The sequence below is a fragment of the Balearica regulorum genome, chromosome 7, assembly GCF_011004875.1.
Source record: "Balearica regulorum gibbericeps isolate bBalReg1 chromosome 7, bBalReg1.pri, whole genome shotgun sequence".
Classification (NCBI taxonomy): domain Eukaryota; kingdom Metazoa; phylum Chordata; class Aves; order Gruiformes; family Gruidae; genus Balearica; species Balearica regulorum.
In genome coordinates this window covers 1,787,501-1,807,329 of record NC_046190.1, presented here as the reverse complement: position 1 = coordinate 1,807,329, position 19,829 = coordinate 1,787,501, and the positions used below count along the sequence as shown (strand labels likewise).

General features: G+C 42.0%; 2 protein-coding genes across 30 annotated transcripts in view; one reads left to right on the top strand and one right to left on the bottom strand.

Annotated features, from left to right (window-relative positions):
* The window catches only part of MGMT (O-6-methylguanine-DNA methyltransferase), a 205,125-nt gene extending 194,243 nt beyond the window's left edge, over positions 1-10,882 (top strand). For both annotated transcript variants that reach the window (XR_012836275.1, XR_012836273.1), the window contains exon 8: positions 10,386-10,882. The gene's annotated coding sequence lies outside the window, so the exon portion shown is untranslated. The remainder of the gene's footprint in view (positions 1-10,385) is intronic.
* Positions 6,672-19,829, bottom strand: part of EBF3 (EBF transcription factor 3) — a 123,799-nt gene continuing 110,641 nt past the window's right edge. For 4 of the 28 annotated variants that reach the window (XM_075757590.1, XM_075757598.1, XM_075757594.1 and 1 more), the window contains 5 exons: positions 19,049-19,114; positions 18,227-18,404; positions 16,830-17,018; positions 16,220-16,417; positions 6,672-9,302 (listed from right to left, as the gene is read on the bottom strand). In XM_075757590.1, the coding sequence (XP_075613705.1) occupies positions 9,055-9,302; positions 16,220-16,417; positions 16,830-17,018; positions 18,227-18,404; positions 19,049-19,114 (879 nt within the window). In that variant the 3' untranslated portion in view covers positions 6,672-9,054. Of the gene's footprint in view, positions 9,598-11,018; positions 15,517-16,219; positions 16,418-16,829; positions 17,019-18,226; positions 18,405-19,048; positions 19,115-19,829 lie in introns of those variants that run through there. The other 24 variants (XM_075757591.1, XM_075757592.1, XM_075757596.1 and 21 more) reach the window with 12 other exon arrangements.

Below are 19,829 nucleotides of genomic sequence, written 5' to 3'. Positions count from 1 at the left end.
TAGGGTCTGACAATGAAAAGACTTTCTCTTTTGATCATGATGTCAGAAGAATGTAGGACAAAGTATTTTTTTTATTAAGGTAAAGAGAAAATTGAAAGCAATGATAGAAAACAGTGTAAATTTAACCTCGTGGACGTCCGCTTGTGACTGCTGAAATGTTTATTTTAGCATCCAAGCCTGCTCTTTTTTTTATCGCTTGTATTTGAACTTAGTGTAGCAGTGCAAAGTACAGACAGTTCACACAAACCAGAATTCTTTATGTCATCTCCCATTAAGAACAGAAAATTTCAGCACAGAAACAAAAAAAAATCTTTATTTTCCTATCTTTGACACAAAACATGGCATCCCTATAGCATGAAACTGCCGAGTCCTTGCTCTTGCCTGGCCAGCTCTGGCAAACTGACCTGAAAGCCCATCATCTTCTGTACGGACTCGTGGCAGGCGAGGCCCTTCAAAGGGCACTGCCCTCCCCATCGCACGGCTTGGAAGACAAAACTGTCCTCCTGATACGCTCCCACGGGTTATTTCCATAATATTTGGGGGCACCATGTGAAGAGCATGGGCAGATGATTTGCTTCTGCTAACTGCTTGCCAGGCTAATAGGAAAAAAAAAAAAAAAAAAAAAAGTTTAAAATGGTTTATTGCAGATTTCTGCATTTACATCAGTAATGTAAATGTGTAGCTAACTGCTCTACTATATATATTTATGACTTCTTGAGCCATTCCAGGTTCTTGGTCATGGCATTTTACAACTGTCAAAAGCAGAGCATTTTGGACATCTTTATGTGTAATACCATAAAGAAGGTTTTTCAGGACATCATTTTTCTCTTTAAAATGCTGTGCTCAATCTTATTTTCCCTGTGCTCAGGACAGGTCCCTCCTCAGGGCTGAGCTGCTGAAGGGTCTTAGCAAGTCCCCGGCCAGGGATGTGCAGCTCCGGAGCAGGGACTAAGGTGGGCAAGGAGAGCTTGGCTTAGACCTCTGTAAAACAGTGAGTCTTCAACGTTATGTCAGTTGAACTTATAAGCCAGTTAATGCTGGTTTAGAGCTGAAAACTAAAGGGCCTGTGAGTACTTTTGCCATAAAACCCAACATTCGCTTATTTTTATGTTTGGATAAACAGGAGGACTTTCTGAAAAGCTCCTGCAGAGCAGCCTCCTAAGGGTCTCCCATCCCTACTGACTACGTGTAACACCCACCGCACACCGCAGCGTATGGATTGGCAGAAACAAATACAGCACGGAAAGAGGGTAAAGCACTTGTCTGCCACGCTCCCCACTCCATCCTACCGGGGATCTGGCTCCATTCTCCTGCAGAAGAAGAGAATTATAGCGCTTGCTTGTAGGTGTCAGTTCTGTAACAGCTTGACTTCTCACTCAGCAGAACACAAAGCCAACAGGAACCATCCTGTGAAACGGCATCCAGGCGGCAGCTCAGCCTGATTTGGGATTCACTTTGGTGAAAGCACCAAAAAAGTACCTGGTTCCCAAGTCATGCAGACACATGGACTGAAAATAACGGAGAACCGAATGGGAAACACAGATGCTGATCAATGGTTGAAGACCTCTACTCTTGCAAGAAAACCCAAACCATTTTTATCTGTCGTCCTTCCCTTATTAGAGTGTTTTATGAAGATTTCGTCAGTTCATTTAACTTTTAAAAAGTTCAGTAGTAAGGTTCTTGTATTTTTCTCCCTCCTCGTTGAATAAAAAAGACTTACTCTATGTCTTCTGCAAGCTCTTACCACTGATCCTACCACGATGTGGCTGAGCAGCGATGAGTTATATTACAGGCTAGTGTGGAGACAAAGAGTGATGCCGTGGGGAGAAGGAGCTGCTGTGGGACGGTGGCCTCCTTGCACTCAACATTCAACCCCACCGTGTTTCCACCACCCCATCCTGCTTTCTTGTTTAGAACAAATTTTGAGACTGTGGCTTAGCACCTGGTTCTCCTGATACCTCTGGTTTACCCTTTTCTGCAGACTTTCTTCCTTTCCTACTCCCCTCAGGTCATTTAATAAATGGTTTTTGTATCCAATCACTTGTCTTCAAGATCTTCAACACATAAGGATGAAGATTTAATTGCAGCTCTTTAACTACTGAGTTCCTTGTCCTCCTCAGCAGGAGCAAGACATTGGCTGTATGGACTTTCTGGGTTTTGTTTTGGCATTCACGCCACTTAAGTTTCCTTAAAACTCAGAAAGAAAGGTGGTAACCAGGAAGTCTTTATTTTCCAAAGCACCTACAATTTCTTTACACTGATTTCCAGGAAGGAAAGAAACCCTGATCCTGTTCAAAGCTGCTGTGCCTGCGTAGCACGGGCACTCTGTGACACACTGTGCCCCCCGGTCTTGTTCTAGCATTTATCCAAAGATGTACCCAACTGTCATTCCTGGTTTAGGCCATGCTACATGCTGGGTAGGTTTTGGAAACTTTTCTTCCAAATTAATTTATGCTCAGTGTTTTCTTCACACAGAGGATTTATTTGTTTAAATAAGGGTCTAAGTCCACAATTCACTTTGCTTTGGGCCCCTACTGCTCCCGTGCCCACCCCTTTCTGCCTTGAACCTGCTGAGTGACACGGATCTGGTGATCTGTACGGAGACTGTGGTCGGTGGTCCTCACCCATGGACCTGGCTTCACCCCCTGGTCCATCAGAGCCCCTGGCTGGTCCCACCCCACTGCTTGGCCTTCACTAATGTGTCCAGGCTGTGTCTGAAGGGGTGGAGCAAGCGAGGGGGTAGTCGGGGAGAAACCTTGGAAGCCCTTTTAGAGATGCTTGGGATACTGCAGTGGTTGTTGGGTTCATGACTTGCTCTAAGATGAGACACATTGATAAACCAGAAAGATGAAGAAGCATGGTGGAATGAATTTCCATTCTATGGCATGGCTCCTACCTTCTTTAGCTTTTATTTTCCTTTTTTCATCTAGATACACTTGGCCTGCCCAAATAGCCTTCTGAGATGGTTATTAGAGGTTGTTTGTTTATTATTATTTCTACTCATTACAGCTTCAAAGTACTTTTGTGTCTGTGGAGCAAAGCACACAGCAATTATTTCTTTTTTTTTTTTTTCTTTTTTTTTTTTTAAATCTTGGGAGTAGAGCTGCAGTACAGAAGAAGGTGGTGACTGCAGCAGAACCAGTATGCAGGGACCCTGGGCTGCCACATCATCCTGCACCTCTGGTGCTCGCAGAGGCAAAGCCGTCTCTGAGCACTTGCCCCCACAACAGAACTCCACAGCGCAAGGAAAGAGATCATTAAATACAACTTTATTGGGTTTCACTGTACAATTTTTTTTTTTTTTTTTCACATCTTTCTCCTTTCTTCTCTCCATCTTCCCCCTGGTGTCTCCATCCTATGTTTCATCATAGATACAGGGCAACTTTAAAGTTTGTTGGTTGTATTACACAGACCAATTCCAGCCTCAATTTCCTTTTTTTCGGTTGGGTTTTTTGTTTGGGTTTGTTTGGGGTTTTTAGATTTTACACAACAAGCAATCTGTGATTTTTGCCTGGTTGGAGCAGAGCAGCTTTCAGATTACTTCCTTGCACCCTCACCACCCTCACTTGGTCTTTTCTGGGGGTAGCTGATGTCTTTCATTACAGTCATGTCTCAAACAGTTTAATTTATCTCAAGGTAAACGCAAAAAAAGAGTCACATAACTGAAATCCTCTAAAAACTTTGTGGGCACCAAAAATGTACCATTTTGTGACCAATTAACTGCACCCTTTTTTTCACAATGCCCTTTCAGTACTAGTACAAAGTCAATAAAGAGGAAACAAAACCATTACAGTACAACTATTACTTTATTTGAACGTGTAAGAAATTAAAAAAAAAAAACCACCACATGACTATGGAGCCTCTATCACTACCATCGTGTTTCGACTGGCCAAACTGCGCTCGCGATGCCACCGGCTGAAATGGGGTACCAGACCGGGAGCTCTCAAATCCTCCATCGGTTAATTTTAACCTGACCACTCAGAAATAACATTTGATTTCTTGTATGTAACAATTAAATGTAGCATTATATATGAGAAAAAGATAGCTTGGGTTTAATTGTTTAATTGGTGCAATTTAAAGCTCTAGTATAGTTCACTTTATTTAAAACTTTTCTATTTTGTGAAGTATCTGAGTAAAGATCATGATCACTTTTGAAATGATACACACCAACTTCATAAAACTTTTGATTACTTGTGGGACTTCAGGAATGTTCCTCCTTCGTATGCTTTTGGAGAGTTTGTTTGCATACTCTGCCTCCAGACTGGGTGCTTTCTCTTCCTTTTCCTGTAAAACTTAGGGCAGTACATTGTATAACGACAAGCGGCCAAAAAAAAAAATCGATTTGTAATCTGATTTGAGGGTTTTGATTTCCTCTGATGAGTTTAAATTTCATTAAAAGCAACCTTATTCGAACATAAAAGAACTCCTTGAAGGGTAAAACAGGGAATTGTCTCAAAGAGTATAAAGAATCTAAACTCTTTTGTGCTATTTATTCACGGCATTAATTGTGAGGTCCAACAGGCGGTGTCGGTTGGCAGATGCACCGTTATCGGCCCCGCGATCTGCATGAGGAGGGGAAAAAAAGCACAAGGGCTCACATTCAAAAATCGTTCTTTGGCGTATTGACACTTTAGTTATCAACAGCCCTTATTATCTGCTTAGCGGCGGATCGCAGCTTGCTGGTGACATAATAAGCTACAAATCACCGATGGGGCCTTTCTGCATTCTCCTAATTGTGTGTATTCTCTAGAAAAAAATTATCGTTGGGCCTCTTGTCTTGATGAGAAATTGACATTTTCTGGCGGAGCCTGGCGAGCACTATGTGGGGAGATAAGACTTATAGTTGTTTTAAAGGAGTGCAGCCATTCTTTCAGAGGCCTCTTTATTGCTCTAGTTGACCCACTTGATGAGTATGGATTTCATGAGGTCTTTTTCAGCATTTGAACTATAAAAGGTTCAGAATGACACCACCCCTTATAGACAAAAGATAACCTTGCCCTTTGAATATATTGATTCTTTATTAACTAGGCTGTTTAATGCAATGAAATGAGGCATTAGATTGAAGCCTATTTCAAGTGCTTTGAATAATCTTTAAAAGCTTGAAAGACTTTAAAAAGCTGCTCTGCAATAATTGGCATATACTTTTAGAGACTCTATTCCTTCATTCTGATTAAGGAATTTTTATCATCTTCCTGTGTCTAAACTCGCTATAGGCTGACACAACGTATTTTCTCGCCAGGGCTATTACCAGGTTACAGATAGGGATGTGTCGTAGGTGGTGGATTGCTCTAGGACTTGTCATTCCTAGCACAAAATGTGTGGGTTTTCTTCTTTTGTATTTTCGTTGCATTGGAAGTTAGACGAACCATTTAGATGCTCATTATTCAAAGCTTTGAAATAAACCTAAAAGGAAAAGCGCCAGTAGGCATCATGCAGACTCTCGTCCCTATAAACCATCTTATTTTTCAGTGGGATGCATCTGATTATGCTGCCGTTTAAACATGATACACAGATCCATGCTCAAAGTGGAACAATTGCCAATGCATAATAATAATAACAATAATAATAACCCAAAGTGCTCTGTGTTTTTCACATCTCTTTTCCTCAAGCGTAAAAACTATGGAAATATTGGAGAAGAAAGGAAACGTAGTTAAATATCCTGGTTTTCCTTCTTTGTAAATTGTGACTACAGTAAGGTGCCCCTTGTCCTCACACTCCGTCACTGAACTCTGAAACACGGGGCGACGAAGGAGAGGCGCAGGCAGGCGGCGTGTCGTTGGGCGCTACACACACGTACGCAACTACAGACATTCACTGCGGAGCTCGGAGCTTCTCGGTGCCCTCTCGAAGTTGTCAGCAGCCCTCTGGTTAACGACGGGATAAACCTCATCCCGTGTGCCTCACCGGGATGGGCGCTCGCACACGCAGCCAGACCCCCGGTCCTGTACACCCCCCCTTTTTCTGCTGGCTGCGGTCGCGCAAGGATGCAGGCACACGCGCGGCATCGGGGCGAGGAGCTCAGACCTGCGCTCCGGGCTCAGCACCGTAGCTGTCCCCCACAAGAACACCCTCCGACGAGGAGGCGGAGTGACGCCCACCGCGGGATATTTATATTTCAAGTACATTATACGGGCATCGCACGTACTACAGTCCAGAGGATGAAATATTTGTGTTCAGTATTATAATGAGCAAAAGCATTCGCTTCCTTATCAGCAATGAAAAGACGAGTACGACGACCTTCGGCGTCAAACCACTGGATGGAAAATTTGGGTCGTGCTATGTTTAAAGTCACTTTTCCTGTTTACAGAATTTTACAATATGATATTAAAATAGAAAAAAAAAAAAAGAAAAAAAACCAAAACAACTCGACTGTTACCTTCACTTTACAAAAAGAGCATCTGAAGCACAGTTTTGGTTAAATTCTTCGCCAAGGCTGAGCAACAAGTCATTGCGGGGCTGCGGAGCGGAGGTCTCCTCCCTCGGCATCCTCGGGGGCTGCCCGCGCTGGCTATCGCGGGGCACCGAACCGCCCGCGTCAAGGATCGTGCTTTTTCTTAACCAGGACATAACTTCAACTGCTGATAGTTAGAAATGAAACCCCCAGTGTTGCATATTTTTGTTTTGTGTTTAGTCACTTTTTTAATAATCAAACCAGATAAAATTACTAAAAATGAAATTCACAGACAAGAAATACTTTAATTAAATATTGTGTAAAATGAACATTTTTTTATACAGTTAAATATATGAAAAAATGTACAGATAAAACAATCTTATTGTAGGGTCTTTAACAGTAAAATCTACCATTTAGTGAAGCTTTCCGTCTGGAGACAATGAAGCGATGAGTGCATTGACTAAGTAATCTAAAACACAAACAGATTGCATTGATGAAGAAACTTGCAAACTTTCTTAACATGTACACGTGACCTCTTCTTTCCAGCAAAACCTTACTCAGACAAAAAATAACGGAGGCAATTCAGTTCCAAAGTGACTTCTCAGGCTTTTCCACTTAGCTAAGCCTTATTCGTTATCACAAAGGAAACGCGCGCGGCATTTCGCAGCTGTGATACGCTGTATCGTTCTTTTAAACCCTTTAATAAACGCTTTACTAAAATGTGCATTTTTTGCCCAGGAAAAAAAAAAAAAAAAAAGAAAAACATCCCTCCTTTTTGGTTAAACCTTTAATTCTGCTGCAGTTTGCAACATGTTTTGCAGTGCTGCGTTTGCAAACTATTTAGTGCAAAGTAAAAAAAAAAAAAAAAAAAGAACAAAAAAACCCCAAACAAACAAACAAAACAAAAAAACAACAACAAAAAAAACCCAAACCACAAAACCAACTCCACGTTTCTCTCTATGGATTTGGCACTAACAGCCACGATATACGACGGAGGTCATTCCAGTTTAAAAAGTACAGTCATCTATGGGTCTATTACAAAAAGTTCCATTAAAAAAACCAATAAACCTAAATAAACAAACCCCAAACATTTAAAAATTATGTATGCTCCTGATTTCATGTGAAACCTTTATCTGTTTTAAACAGTGCAGGGTTCAGGAGAATGCAGAGTGCAGCAGAAAAGAGACACAGAAAGGAGTGATATAATTGTACACCGGGTTTGTGCTTTTTTTTTTTTTTTTTTTTTTTTTTTTTACACCAGAAATCATCCAAATGAAGTTGTGATTAACAATTGTGGTGTAAGCCTGTGATAAAACAGCACAAAAGTTCTTCAAAGAAGTTCACTTTTAAGGCATCAGAGAAGTTAATGTGGCAAACATTTTAATTAAAACATCAGAAGTGATTTTATTTTAAACTTTAGGCCTCTGAATTTTTCCAGTAAACACAGTTCAGCTATGTGGCAAAGTCATGGGTGGCAGCTAAAAATGACTTTTTACAATCTTTAAAAAAAAAAAAAAAAATTAAAAAAATTTTAAAAAGAAAAAAAGAAAAAAAAAAAAAGAAATGCAACCACAAAATAGATCCATCTTTTTTTGTGGCTGTATCACATGCACATATTCTACTAGTATTCATTACAGCCATGTGGCACAATTTTGATTTGACTATACAACAAACAACTTTTTTTTCAAAATTATTTGTTCTGATAACTTAAAAATAATATAAAAATAAACAATGAATTTGACTTTTCCTTAAAAATAACCAAAAAAAAAAAAAAAAAAGGATGGAAAGTCTAAATAATAGCAACTTTATGAAGTACAAATGAAATGTACGGACGCTAATTTATTTAAAAGAAAAACATGAAGGCAACAGTTCTTGGCTTAATGCTATTCTCAGCATCACAATACCAGGCCATGACAAAAACCAACACATACAAGAAAAAAAAAAAAAAAAAAAAAAGATGAAAAGCAATATACAAAATTTCAAAGATAAATACAATATTTATAGTTGATATGTTACAAAATAAATTCCCTTAGTGACTGCAAGTGTTTATGTGAAAGAAAGTGTTGCAATGAATAAGACTATTTTATTCCTTATAGGCTCCATAAGGAATAAAATTTGCTTTTCTAAATATTTAAGTGGATCTGAAAAAAATTCAAGACAAGTGTATAAATATTTAGCTACAACTTTGGCAAAATCACAAAAGTCTACAATTTTATAACCACATACAAAACACATTAGGGAAGAAGGATCTAGAAGTCAAAAGGACAATTTTCTGGTACAAGAAACAGAGACTTCACAGTAGCCTAAGAATGCAATAGTATACAGTGCTAGCAAAAGTTGAAAAAATGTTGCAGATCACACTTGCTTAACAGGAAGCTCTAGCAGTGGAAGTATATTTTTTTTTGTTGTTTTTACCAACAGACAGTAGCAATTATTTTTTTTTCCTCTGTCAGTGTGCTTGTTGAAGGCAAGAGAATTCAATATCAAAGTTACAATTTCTAACTACAATAAGTTACAAAGTTCCATTTCATTAAGATGAAGTTAAGCAATGATAAACCCTCCCGCGCCCGCCCCCGCACCCCGGTTTTTGTTTGTCTAATCATATATTCATCCTTCTTTTTTTTTTTGTTTTTTTTTTTTTTTTTTTTTTTCAGTTTGATGGCTCATAACCTCCTTGGCCCCCTTTTTTCCACCACAAAAAAATATTTCACATTATAGAGATACACAACCATTGTGAATCTAGTTATGAGTACAGAAAAATGTTCGGAGGCATTTTTCATCAGTGTTTCATGATAATCAAAATGGTGCATCCACAAAGTTTCTCCCAACACATAGCAAGTACTAGACATAGCCAAGACGTAATCAGAAACTTTATACAAAATAGGCGTCGCTTTTTCCTTATTCTTCAGGACTGAGAAATGTGAAAATATGAGAAAAATTCAGTCAATAAAATGGAATTGTTCATGAAGAAGTAGGTTGTTTGCATGTAGATTCTTAATAGTTTAAATAAAATCTTTAAACAAAGTCTTTTTTTTTTTTTTTTTTGTAGCATTTCGATTTGTTGCTGATTCTGTGTGAAGATACTGTTTCCATCAGCATGTCTTAATATACTAAACTTGTCCCCTAAGCCCATCCTCTGAAGCTTGGTGCTACGGTAGGTAAACAAAAGTGACTTTACATTGGCGGGACTACAAGCCCAGACATAGCTAAAAGAAAAAGAGAAGAAAAAAAAAAAATCAGCCGTTATTAGCACGCTTGTGTAAAGGCACATCTGGTTCAAAGCGATCGCGATGCTCAGCACCGGCCGGGAGCGGGACCGGGTGGGCGCAGACCCGGGCTCCTCCGCGCCGTGCCACAGCATCCTCTGACCGAGGGACCACGGACAAACCGAGGGCTTCACGAGGCGGAAGGAGGCTCTGGGCGGGTTTCTGTCCGCAGAGCATCCCGACTCCCGCGGCATCTCTCCCAGCGCGGGGCTGGGAGCGAGGTGACGGCTGCGGAACAACGCGGTCACTCCTGGTCGTGGCAGGCATCCCTCGGGGACGTCCCCGCGGCGGGAACCCCACCAGCCACCGCTCCATGCCCAGACGTGGCGCCTGGGCAGAAAACCTCCATTTCCAGGATTGTACTTTCCGATAACAGCGGGGCCGAGCGAGCCGAGGACTCTGGAAGGCCAAAGCCAAGAACCCTACACCTCCTCCCAGCTCTGGAGACCAAGCGCCAGCACAAGGCACGAGATTAACACCCCTGACCAGCCACCGCCTTGCTTTTTAACAGATAACGACTGAGATGCCAGCAACTACTGCTTTTTCCCTAGTTAACTCTTTGGTAGAAACATAATTTAGACAGTCTTTAATTTTAGTGTTGTTTAATTTTTGCCATAATGATATTTCTCATTAATTTATGTACAACAGATATTAATAAATTTGTTCGTGTAGTGATGTGAACTTCAATTTCTCAGTTCATTAATTTCAACAATATTAATTTATTTCAGATTCGCCGTTACAGCTTTACGGTTTGGAAGAGCTGGGTACGTACGCACTTCGTACGTAACATCACCTCCCAGAGCAGCCAGCGGCGTGGTCTGCGCGACCGGGATTGCTCCGACGCCTGCGACCGCGGCCCCGAGCAGTTCTGGCCCCGCAGGCTGACCCGAAGGACGTGTAGCGGACTGCGCCCCTCTCACACACCTCTCGAGGGATGCTCTTGAAACAGGTTAAAGTTTTCCAACTCTGCTACTTTTCGCCCCCAGTTCGATGTTTCAAATATGTCAGAATTAAAATGGAAGGTACCGTTTTGCATGGCTTCTAATACCGCACGTTTTAAACCTAAACTGTGACTGAAGTTACAAAACTTAACTGGAGCATACTGGGAATATCGGCTGAGGGCATTTCTACCCAAACCTCTCCGTTTCCCTATCACGTTCCCACTAAATCTCCTGTGAGTCTGCAGCCAGCCGGGAGCCTGGCTCCGCACAGCCAGCCCCGAGAGATCTGGTTCCTCGGGTCCGCCTGAACTGGGGGGTGCGGGAGCTCATCTGGAGGTGCTGTTACGCTGCGATACAACCCTCAGCTGCCCTGGACACCAAGGTCACCATAGGTCAACCCAAAATATAAGGTCTTCCTATCCTTTTCTGGGTCAGATTCAGCCAGGACTGGTCATCGCGCTCTGCGTGGAGGTGATGGTGAGATGTAAAGGCTGTGTCTCGGGGCCAGCACGAGACGAGCTCTGCCAGCGCACAGTGCAAGAGTGCAAAAGTCCAGGACTGATCCGGACATTTGTTTCTTCAAAGAACAACTTAGCAGGAAAAACAAAAAAAAAAGTCCAGATTTTTGTTCCAGAGGTTGTGTGCATAAATACCTTAATAAATAGCAGGTCATTAGTTGTACTAATTCCCTGCACGTCCCAATCACACGTTTATTGTCATCTCATGTTTGGCTGCTGCTGGCTGAAAATGTAGGTTGTCTGCTGCCTACTTTTCTGGGGGGGGAAAAAAGTCCTAATTCTTTAATTTAAGTGATTTAGCCATTTTCGTTGAATTCTATCTGTGGTGCAGTGTGGGAGGGTGTGCAAAATTGGTGCTCACTATTTATTTTAGTAGCAACATTTGACAATTGTGAATTTCTGCACTACGTATCCCGCTGTGCAAATGGATACCAAATGTCTTCGTAAAGATAAATGGGGTGGCAAGTTTTTTTAATAATAATTTTCATAGTTTCATCCAGGGGAAGGCCAGAAAATTAAGCAGGATGCAATTTTAAAAGAATATAGAGAACCTTTAGCTCTTCATTACAATCATAAAGCTTAACCAGAGAGCAATATCCTTCACAATCTATAAAAAGCAAATTACAATTGAAAACCGAATTTTGAACACATATTGTGCTTCCAACTTTACAGCGAGCCAGCACTTTCTTGCTAAAAAATTATGTTATACCTTAAATGTCCGTTGTTTTAAACAGGAAGAAGCCCTCTGCCCTAAGGAACCCGTACGCTAGCATCCTGCTGTTAAAAAGTTGCGTAAGTCCTTAACTTTCTGACCTTAGCCTATGCAGTGGAAGTCATACCAAGTTAACAAGATTGTGGCTTTTTGGGTAAGGCGCAAAGGCCCTTTTTTGCAGACTTACTCATAGGAGTGAGTCAATGCCCACAGGACAAGAGAGAGAGGGGTATCTCCTCCGCGAGCTGCAGCTTCCCAGTTTTGACCCTAATCAGGGTATCGGCTGGCCGAGGACGGCTGCGCAGCTGGCGGGTGGCATACCCGAAGACTACGCGTTCGCTCTGGCTGGCACTGCCTGCACGCTGACCTTTCTGAGATTTCCCCAGATTGTCTTCTTTTTTATTCTTTCTCTTTTCTTCTTACCCTCTGTCCTGGATCTCTTTAGAGAAAAAAAAAAAAAAAAAAAGCAAATCTCCTCGTCAGCTATAGACCTCTCCATGTTCACGCTTTGGCAGTAAGTCCTAAAATGCAGAGTGGCTTTTGGGGACATGCTTGCTAGCAGCAAAATCTTGCTTCTCAGGCAGTCCTGACGTTTAGGGCGATGTTACCACAAGCCAGGAGTTAGAGCAGCTCTACCTCTGCTTTATACTACATTAGGAGACAAAGCAGTCCATCCGAGGTCCAGATGGAGCTTCCTAGTTCTGCTCCCGCTTCCTCATCATCTTAGACGTACCAAGAACCGAATTTTTTCAGCACGCGGACAAATCCTGCAGTGGTTTACCCAGTGAGGATCGGTGCAATTAACCCCCAAATCCCTGTAAAAGGACGACCCGTGTCTGCGGGGCTGTTTCGCCTCGGGTTTTGCCATGCTTTCATCTGCCTCTGCCTCTGCACAGTGCTAAGAAACCTCCATAGGAAAAACCGGGCTGCCTGGCCCCATCGTGTTGGCGTGCGATGCCTTGCCAAGCGGGGTCAACCAGCTCCCCTGAAAGCTATCCAACCGGCTTTTATTTCAGAACAAGGCTTATGTGGGGAAAGGTAAGGTAACAAGCAACGAGGGAGAGGATATCCTGCCCTGTGGTTAAAAGAGCACGTCATCCCTTCTTATCCAGATCCATAAACTGCAGGATTTACCTCAGGTACGACAACAGTGACCACGAGCTCTTACTTCTGTCTTGGCTTGGCTGAACGCATGGGGCCACTCCTAACGGGGCAGACCCCTCAGCTGCCACTCAGCTCCTTCACCTCCCGCTCTATAATGAGGCTCCGCACTTGAAGATCACCAAAAAAAACCTCTAGCTGCGTTGGACTGCAGCTCTTCAATTCCATATTTTAATTTAATGTAGAAAATGTGCTGATCAGAAAACTCCCCAGCTGCTTGTACAGTGTTCAGAAAGCAACTAATTAAACTCTGAAAAGGGTTCCATGTCAACGAATGACTAAGAAAATCGGCAGACGGAAGCAGCACCCCCTAAATAACTGTGCAGGTAAAATGCAGCGTAAATAAGTATCTATCTCCTGCATTGCTGGCTTTTCTTTATGATGTCTCACGGAGGGCGCGTATGACAAATTCATCCCTGCCTTGCCACTCAATTCTGGCTGCGGTTCAATTCAAGGCGCTGGCTGAGATCTGCGAGGACAGCTGGGTGAAGTGTTGTCAACCTGAAGCCTTTCGTGAGTTCAGTCTGAATTAACTCAATAGCTTGGGGTGGAAAAAATGATGGTGCCTCTCTGCTGTGGTGATAAAGGGACTCACCAGGGGTACGTCAGATGCAATTTGATTTTCTCCTCGGCTCAAGGGGACTGGAACCCACATATTTTACCTCTCGCTGGAGTACCCTAACCCTCACGATATGGACCATCACCTTGTGGTGCTGTGCTACTTTGCATAAATAATTCAACTTTTTGCCACAACTCTGGCACTCGGTGCTCTAATTACCAGACCGGAGAGATGTTATCCCTATTTCTCTGGGTCACTTTGCTCAACACAAAACAATTCAGTTTAGCTGCTTCAGCCGGGTGAGGAAAACACGACAATTTTTATTTTGATTTTTTTTTTCTAACACTTCTATTCATTTTCAGTTTGGCTGCTGAACCAAAAACCCGGAGTTTCTGCACCTCCCTACATGCGGACACCTTTGTGTTTCAGAAGTTCTGAGCGCTCGGTGGGGCAGGGACAGCCCGGTGCAGGTCTCGGGGGCACCTAACCTAGAGTGGGATGCTGGACTTCGTTAGGGCTGACCCCAGGTCTGCTGCTTGGATCGCAGCAGCCTAAAATCAGGGGTTGAAGGGATCAATAGGCCTTCACCGGGCTGCCTGGGCATGGAGAAGGCTTAGTCCAGAGCGGGGCTGGGTCTCAGCCCAAGACCTAATTCATGACCTGTTCAACAAAATCAGTATTGGTTGATTTGAAGCTGCCTACCGGGCATTTATTCAAAAAGCGTTTTGTACCTGAGGGTGAAGACGTGCCGTTACTTGGGGAGGCACCAAGGGAGACTGGGTGCCCAGTGTCGGCTGGGAACTGGGCGTTCAGCCTGCCCAGTTCTCCTGAAAACCCCACTCTGCAGTGATCTAGACCTTGTAAGCACTTGAAACCTTGAATATCTGATGGGAAGCCCTTTATTTACATACCGAAATTGCAGAAATTTAGATAATTTTAATTTAGATCTTTAAATAATTTGATTTTTCAGAGTAAATCAATATCAACAAGTTAATGAGAATATACATATAATAATATCTGCTACAGAATAGCTACAGAATAGCTGCCTCAGATCCAAGCCATGTGTTACCACATTATTTCTAATTTTTATTATTTTTTAAATTATTTTATTTCATTTCAGTATTCACTTTTTATTTTATACTAGTGTCTTTTTATAAAAAAAAGGAAAGAAGGACACTGGATTATTTTATGAATGGATAATCTTTTCTAAGAATATTGCTTATACCTGGTATAGTTTTCTACTTACAGTAACGTAGTAAAGCATCCACTAAAGACCTATGCAATGACAGAAACTGTTAATCCAATTATCCTTTTCTTTAACATCCACCCTACAATAAGATTTATGTAGCTGGATCCTCGGCCCTTCATTGACCTGAGTGCATAGTAAGCTCTCAGATGGTTCTTTGGGCCAAGAAGTTAATGACAAGCTAGAGGGACATCCTTTTCGAGGTCCTGGCCCCGGCCAGCCTGGATTTTTGGTGGACAGGCAGTTCTGTGGGATGCGGTCTCTCCAAAGTGCCTTAACCCAGACACCACAGAGTGCGGGTGTCCACAACTGGTGTGGCAAATCAAAACATCTCTCTTCACCTGTCTGCCTGCGCGTGCTCATCGCACTATGGGTATCGTGGTAACACAGAGAATAAGTAATACTGCGCTACCTACACCTTAGCTAAGGAAGTCAAGAGGAGCGACGACCTCCGGGGTAAGAGTGTCTGCGACGCTTTCTGACTTCCGCGGGGTTTGAAGGGCTTCAACGTGCTGCACTGTGCAGCGAGGCCTCTGATTTGTAAAACCGAGGCAAATAAACCTCTTCGCCAATTAGCATCTGACAATATTATCTTCTAAATGTTAAAATATGGCATGGAAAGGAAGACTTCTGTCTTCATATTTTTATTCTTCCACCAAACGCACACTGTATCGTAATTGCTCCTGCCCCGCTCCCAGCAGGTGACCACGGGAACTCTGCAACTGATTTATAAATCGTTCATTACGCTACCCACACGAAATCACACAGATTAAAAGAATGCAGAAGCTTAAAATTGCCTGCATTAATTAAAACATTTAGTTGTTCATTTAGGGAAGTAACGACTCTGACACCACAGTAAGAGAGTGAGCTGGGGCCATGCAAACTCACTGCACAAGTGGCTAGCTAGTCCAAGGGAAGGTTAGCTCACCGAGTAAGAGCTTACCCTGATTTACACTAATTGGACATGCTCTAAAATAACTGTTGCATCCTATGTAAAATGAGGAAGTCGCACCACGTTATGCTGGAATGCTGCTGGTTTTAAATAAACGTCCACGGAAACGTGTTCAGAAAACGTATAACGCAAGGAGCACGTGAAACTTCCGGGAAGCATGCAGGGATACAGTCTTACTTTAAAATTTAAAACACAAACTCCTTAGGGAAAATGCCAGAGAAACAACTAGTGTTTTCTCTAATGTACGTATGAAAAGCAAACTAAGATTTGCTTAGAATCTTAGCATACCATTCGTGCTGCCCTATTTCTTCTCCTGGTTTTGCATCTATGAGCACCAGAAACCTAAAAATACAGCAAGGTACCTTTCTCCAAAATAAATGACCAGAGCTTGAGCGTATGCACCAAAAAAACCCCCAAAAACCAAACCAAACAAAAAAAAAACCCCACAGAAAATTGAGAGAGATCCAGCTCACCTTGAAGTCCATTTCCATTTGCACTGGTGCAAGATGGTGGAGGAGAGGCTTGGGGCCTGACAACAGGAGCAAAGGCGCTCTTTTGTTTCACTGCAGAGATGACATTGGCAGGTGAGAATGAGAAAATGCCGTGTGTACTGCTACAGTTTGAAGGGAGGGTGACCGAAGAGGCTGCCATGGTAGGGCTTGACGGCACTACTGCAATAAAGCAAAAATAATCAGGACTCAGATTGAGGTTTTCACGGCAAACACGGAAAAAGAGAGTGATAGGGCCTTGCCTCTTAAAATATATATATATATATATATAAAAAAATATATATAAAAAAAAAAATGAAATGCCTTGGCTTGGCCACTCTCTGGATAACAGGCAAACTCTTTTGTGTTGGACTTTTGTTACAAATTGCGCAGTCCAATTTTTTTTCTCTATCTGAGATTGTATTATGGCACAAACAGATCAATTTATTATATTCATTTTTTACGTCCAGCCTCCAGAGTCACCCCTCCTTTTATCCAGTAGCTCACAATATAGGAAATCAAAACAATGCAAGTATTTGATTTTGTAGTAAATATGAATCTATATGATGATGTGTTACCAAAAATAGACACTTACTGCCATAAGGAGAGTTAGCTGAGGAGCCATTAAGAAATCCAGGGGAACCTGGTACACCTAGATTGGGCATGCCGGCATTGCCATATCCATTCATGCTATTGCTGACTGTGTTGTAATTGGACTGCTGAGGAGTACTGCTGGGAACATATCCTCGCGGGGAAACACTGCTTGTGTTGCGACTGTAACCTACTGTGTTAGAAACCCCCCCACCCCAAAAAAATAATGTTATTTTATAATATAGACTTAGGGCTGGGGGGTTTCCTCATGCAGCATATATTACACAGTTTTAATTGATTGCACAGCTTTGCTCTAAGTTGTCTCTTACTGCCCTATCAACTCTTGCAGTTTGAGATAACCTTATCACGCCAACCCTACTTAAATCATCCGCGAGCACTCTATGTTGTCTCTCCTCTTAGCACAGACAGCCAACAAAAGCTCTCTTCGATCCAGCTGTGTCAGGTGCCTTCACGTTTGTCTTTAGGAGCAATTATCAACAGGCTCGAGTCCCGCTTTGTACCAACACACTGAATGAACTTTCAGCCTCTCCAGACCTTCAAATGCCATAGCTGACAAGAAAAACTTTTTTGTTGCAGTGATTTACTTTAAAAGGCTGCTTTGGGGTCTTCGTTTTATGACTGATATTTTTATGCTAACAACAAGCTCGTACTTTCTGTAAGGTGTAGCCACCAGTGAAAACTAATTCAAGATCAAGTACAGAATTTTATAAGGCTTATTAGCTTGGAAATGCATTACGAGACAATCTTTTTAGAAGAGGAAACATAGCGGAATCAGGATTTTAAACAACAGTTTGTTCCTATCTGAGCAATCAATTTAATAATTACGTTGCAAGCAAAAAATATGGGTTTGAACATATCTAATAATCCTGTTTCCCTCCTTTCATTAGTATCAAAATTAATTTTAAATGCAATATGCTACGTGCATTTTCAATTACAACAGGTAAATTAAATCAACTATTACTTTTATTAGTAACATATATGTCACACATGCCTATAAACAAAGTATTTTAAAAATCACAGACATCAAATTAGATTTATCTGTGTAACTATTCCAAAACCAGGTGGAGATACCTAGACATAATTATTTTATAAAAAACATACACGCTGTATATTTACTGTGAATAATAAAGAGCCTTCTACACTTTGCCAATTTTTTTTTTTTTCCCCCCACTGGAGATGCTTTATGATAACAGTAAACGAAAGAACAAGAAGAATTAAATATTACGAGAAAGTTAAAGACGGCATTTCATTACACGATCAGACACATGACTACGGGGGAGAAAAAGAAGTAGAACACAGCAGTGACATCAGCTCGTATTAATAGGCACCGGCCAAAAGCAGTCAACAACGTGAAGGATTAACTCTTGAAATCCCACATACCTTGGTCGTTCGCTTGTGATGTTTCGGAAACATTGACGGCGAGCTGGCTGCTGAAGGAGTTCACCCCCATCATGCCAGTGTGAGCCGGAGTGTTGGCTAGAGTGGGGATCTGGTTGTGATTGCGTGGCACGCTGTATAACGCTTCAGCAATGTCAGCCGCTCGTTTCAGGATTATTTCCTGTAAAGACATAAAATAAGCACCGACAGCTAAGAAATATTCCAAGTGGCAATAACCTTAAAATTTGCAGAAGGGATTCACGTGAAATTACAGTAAGGGTGGGGATTTCGCTCCTCGTTTCAACTGCGCCTTCTGTTTTCCTTCCCGCGCACCGGAGCACTGCGCAATTTCACGTCAACACAGTGAGTACAAGGAAATGAACATAAAATTACAGTTTAGCACTGTAAGTCATGCGAAAATTGTAACATCCACTTCATTCGTCCCGGGCAGTAGCTGTGTTTTCAGCAGTTTGCAAAATACGGTATGTTTTATCCGCTCTGTTTAGCAGATTTCTTTAGGACTTCCCATTAGTCACTGTATATTTTGGCCCGAGTTCAAGGTTATTCTCTTGCCTTAATGATTGCTTATGCTTTTGGCACCTTACACTTAATTGTCATTTCTGATAGGCAAACTAGCCGTGAGAAGAGAATGGGAAGATGAAGCGTTTCCCTTAGAGCATTGCATCACATCAGCCTGCCCTCAAGGTGGCTGGCAAAGCCAGGCTGTGTACAGCAGGAACGTGCCGATGCTCTGCCAGCTTCGCACGGCGCAGGTATTGATTTACATAGGTAGGCGTGGAGACGGAGACTGCGCTGGCGACCTACCTGGTTGTTGTGGGGCATCCCATATAGGGCTTCGACAAGGTCTGCCGCTCTCTTAAGTAATACTTCCTAAAGAGAAACAAACAACCTGCGTTACGTTTCACTAAATGCAGCCGTCGTTCCGAGCGGGAAAGAGAAGCGCAATAACGCTGGCGGTTCGCGGTGGCGTCTGTAATTGCGAGGAACTGATAAAGCGGGTAAAATACATCACCCGCTGTCCCGGTGCTCTTGCTATATTTAGGGGATGTATTACAAAGATAGGAAGGTATTTTGTTTTGGAGGAAAATACTGTTTGTGGTTTGAAGTCAAAGTTAGATACGAGCCTAAAAATAATATTGCATTTTACATCCAGCTGTTCAATTCTGATTGACTCGAAAAGGTGTTTGCTGCTGTAGCATGTAGCTCTAGTGCTGAATTAGTGAAATCAGTGCTTGAGGTTTAATGATGTAGTCTTATGGGTATTAAACAAACAAACACATGGTAGAGATATGAAAGGCACAGGCATCACATTTGGCTGTTAATTCCTAGCACTTTAGTGGTGAAGAACAATAAGTAATTTTCCATATCTTAATTAAACTGGCAGAGTCCTTAAAGACAACATCTCACCCCTAATTCATGCCCCAAATTTGCAAGTGAGTTCAATGCTTATTCCTCTTTATTTTGAACAATAAAGTGAATTAACTTGGGTTAATCTAGTTCTTTCATAATGACATTAAGAAATTTTTCAATTAACCTCTTTGACTGCATGTTGTAAAGGACTTCATAAATGACTTCACATTCAGAG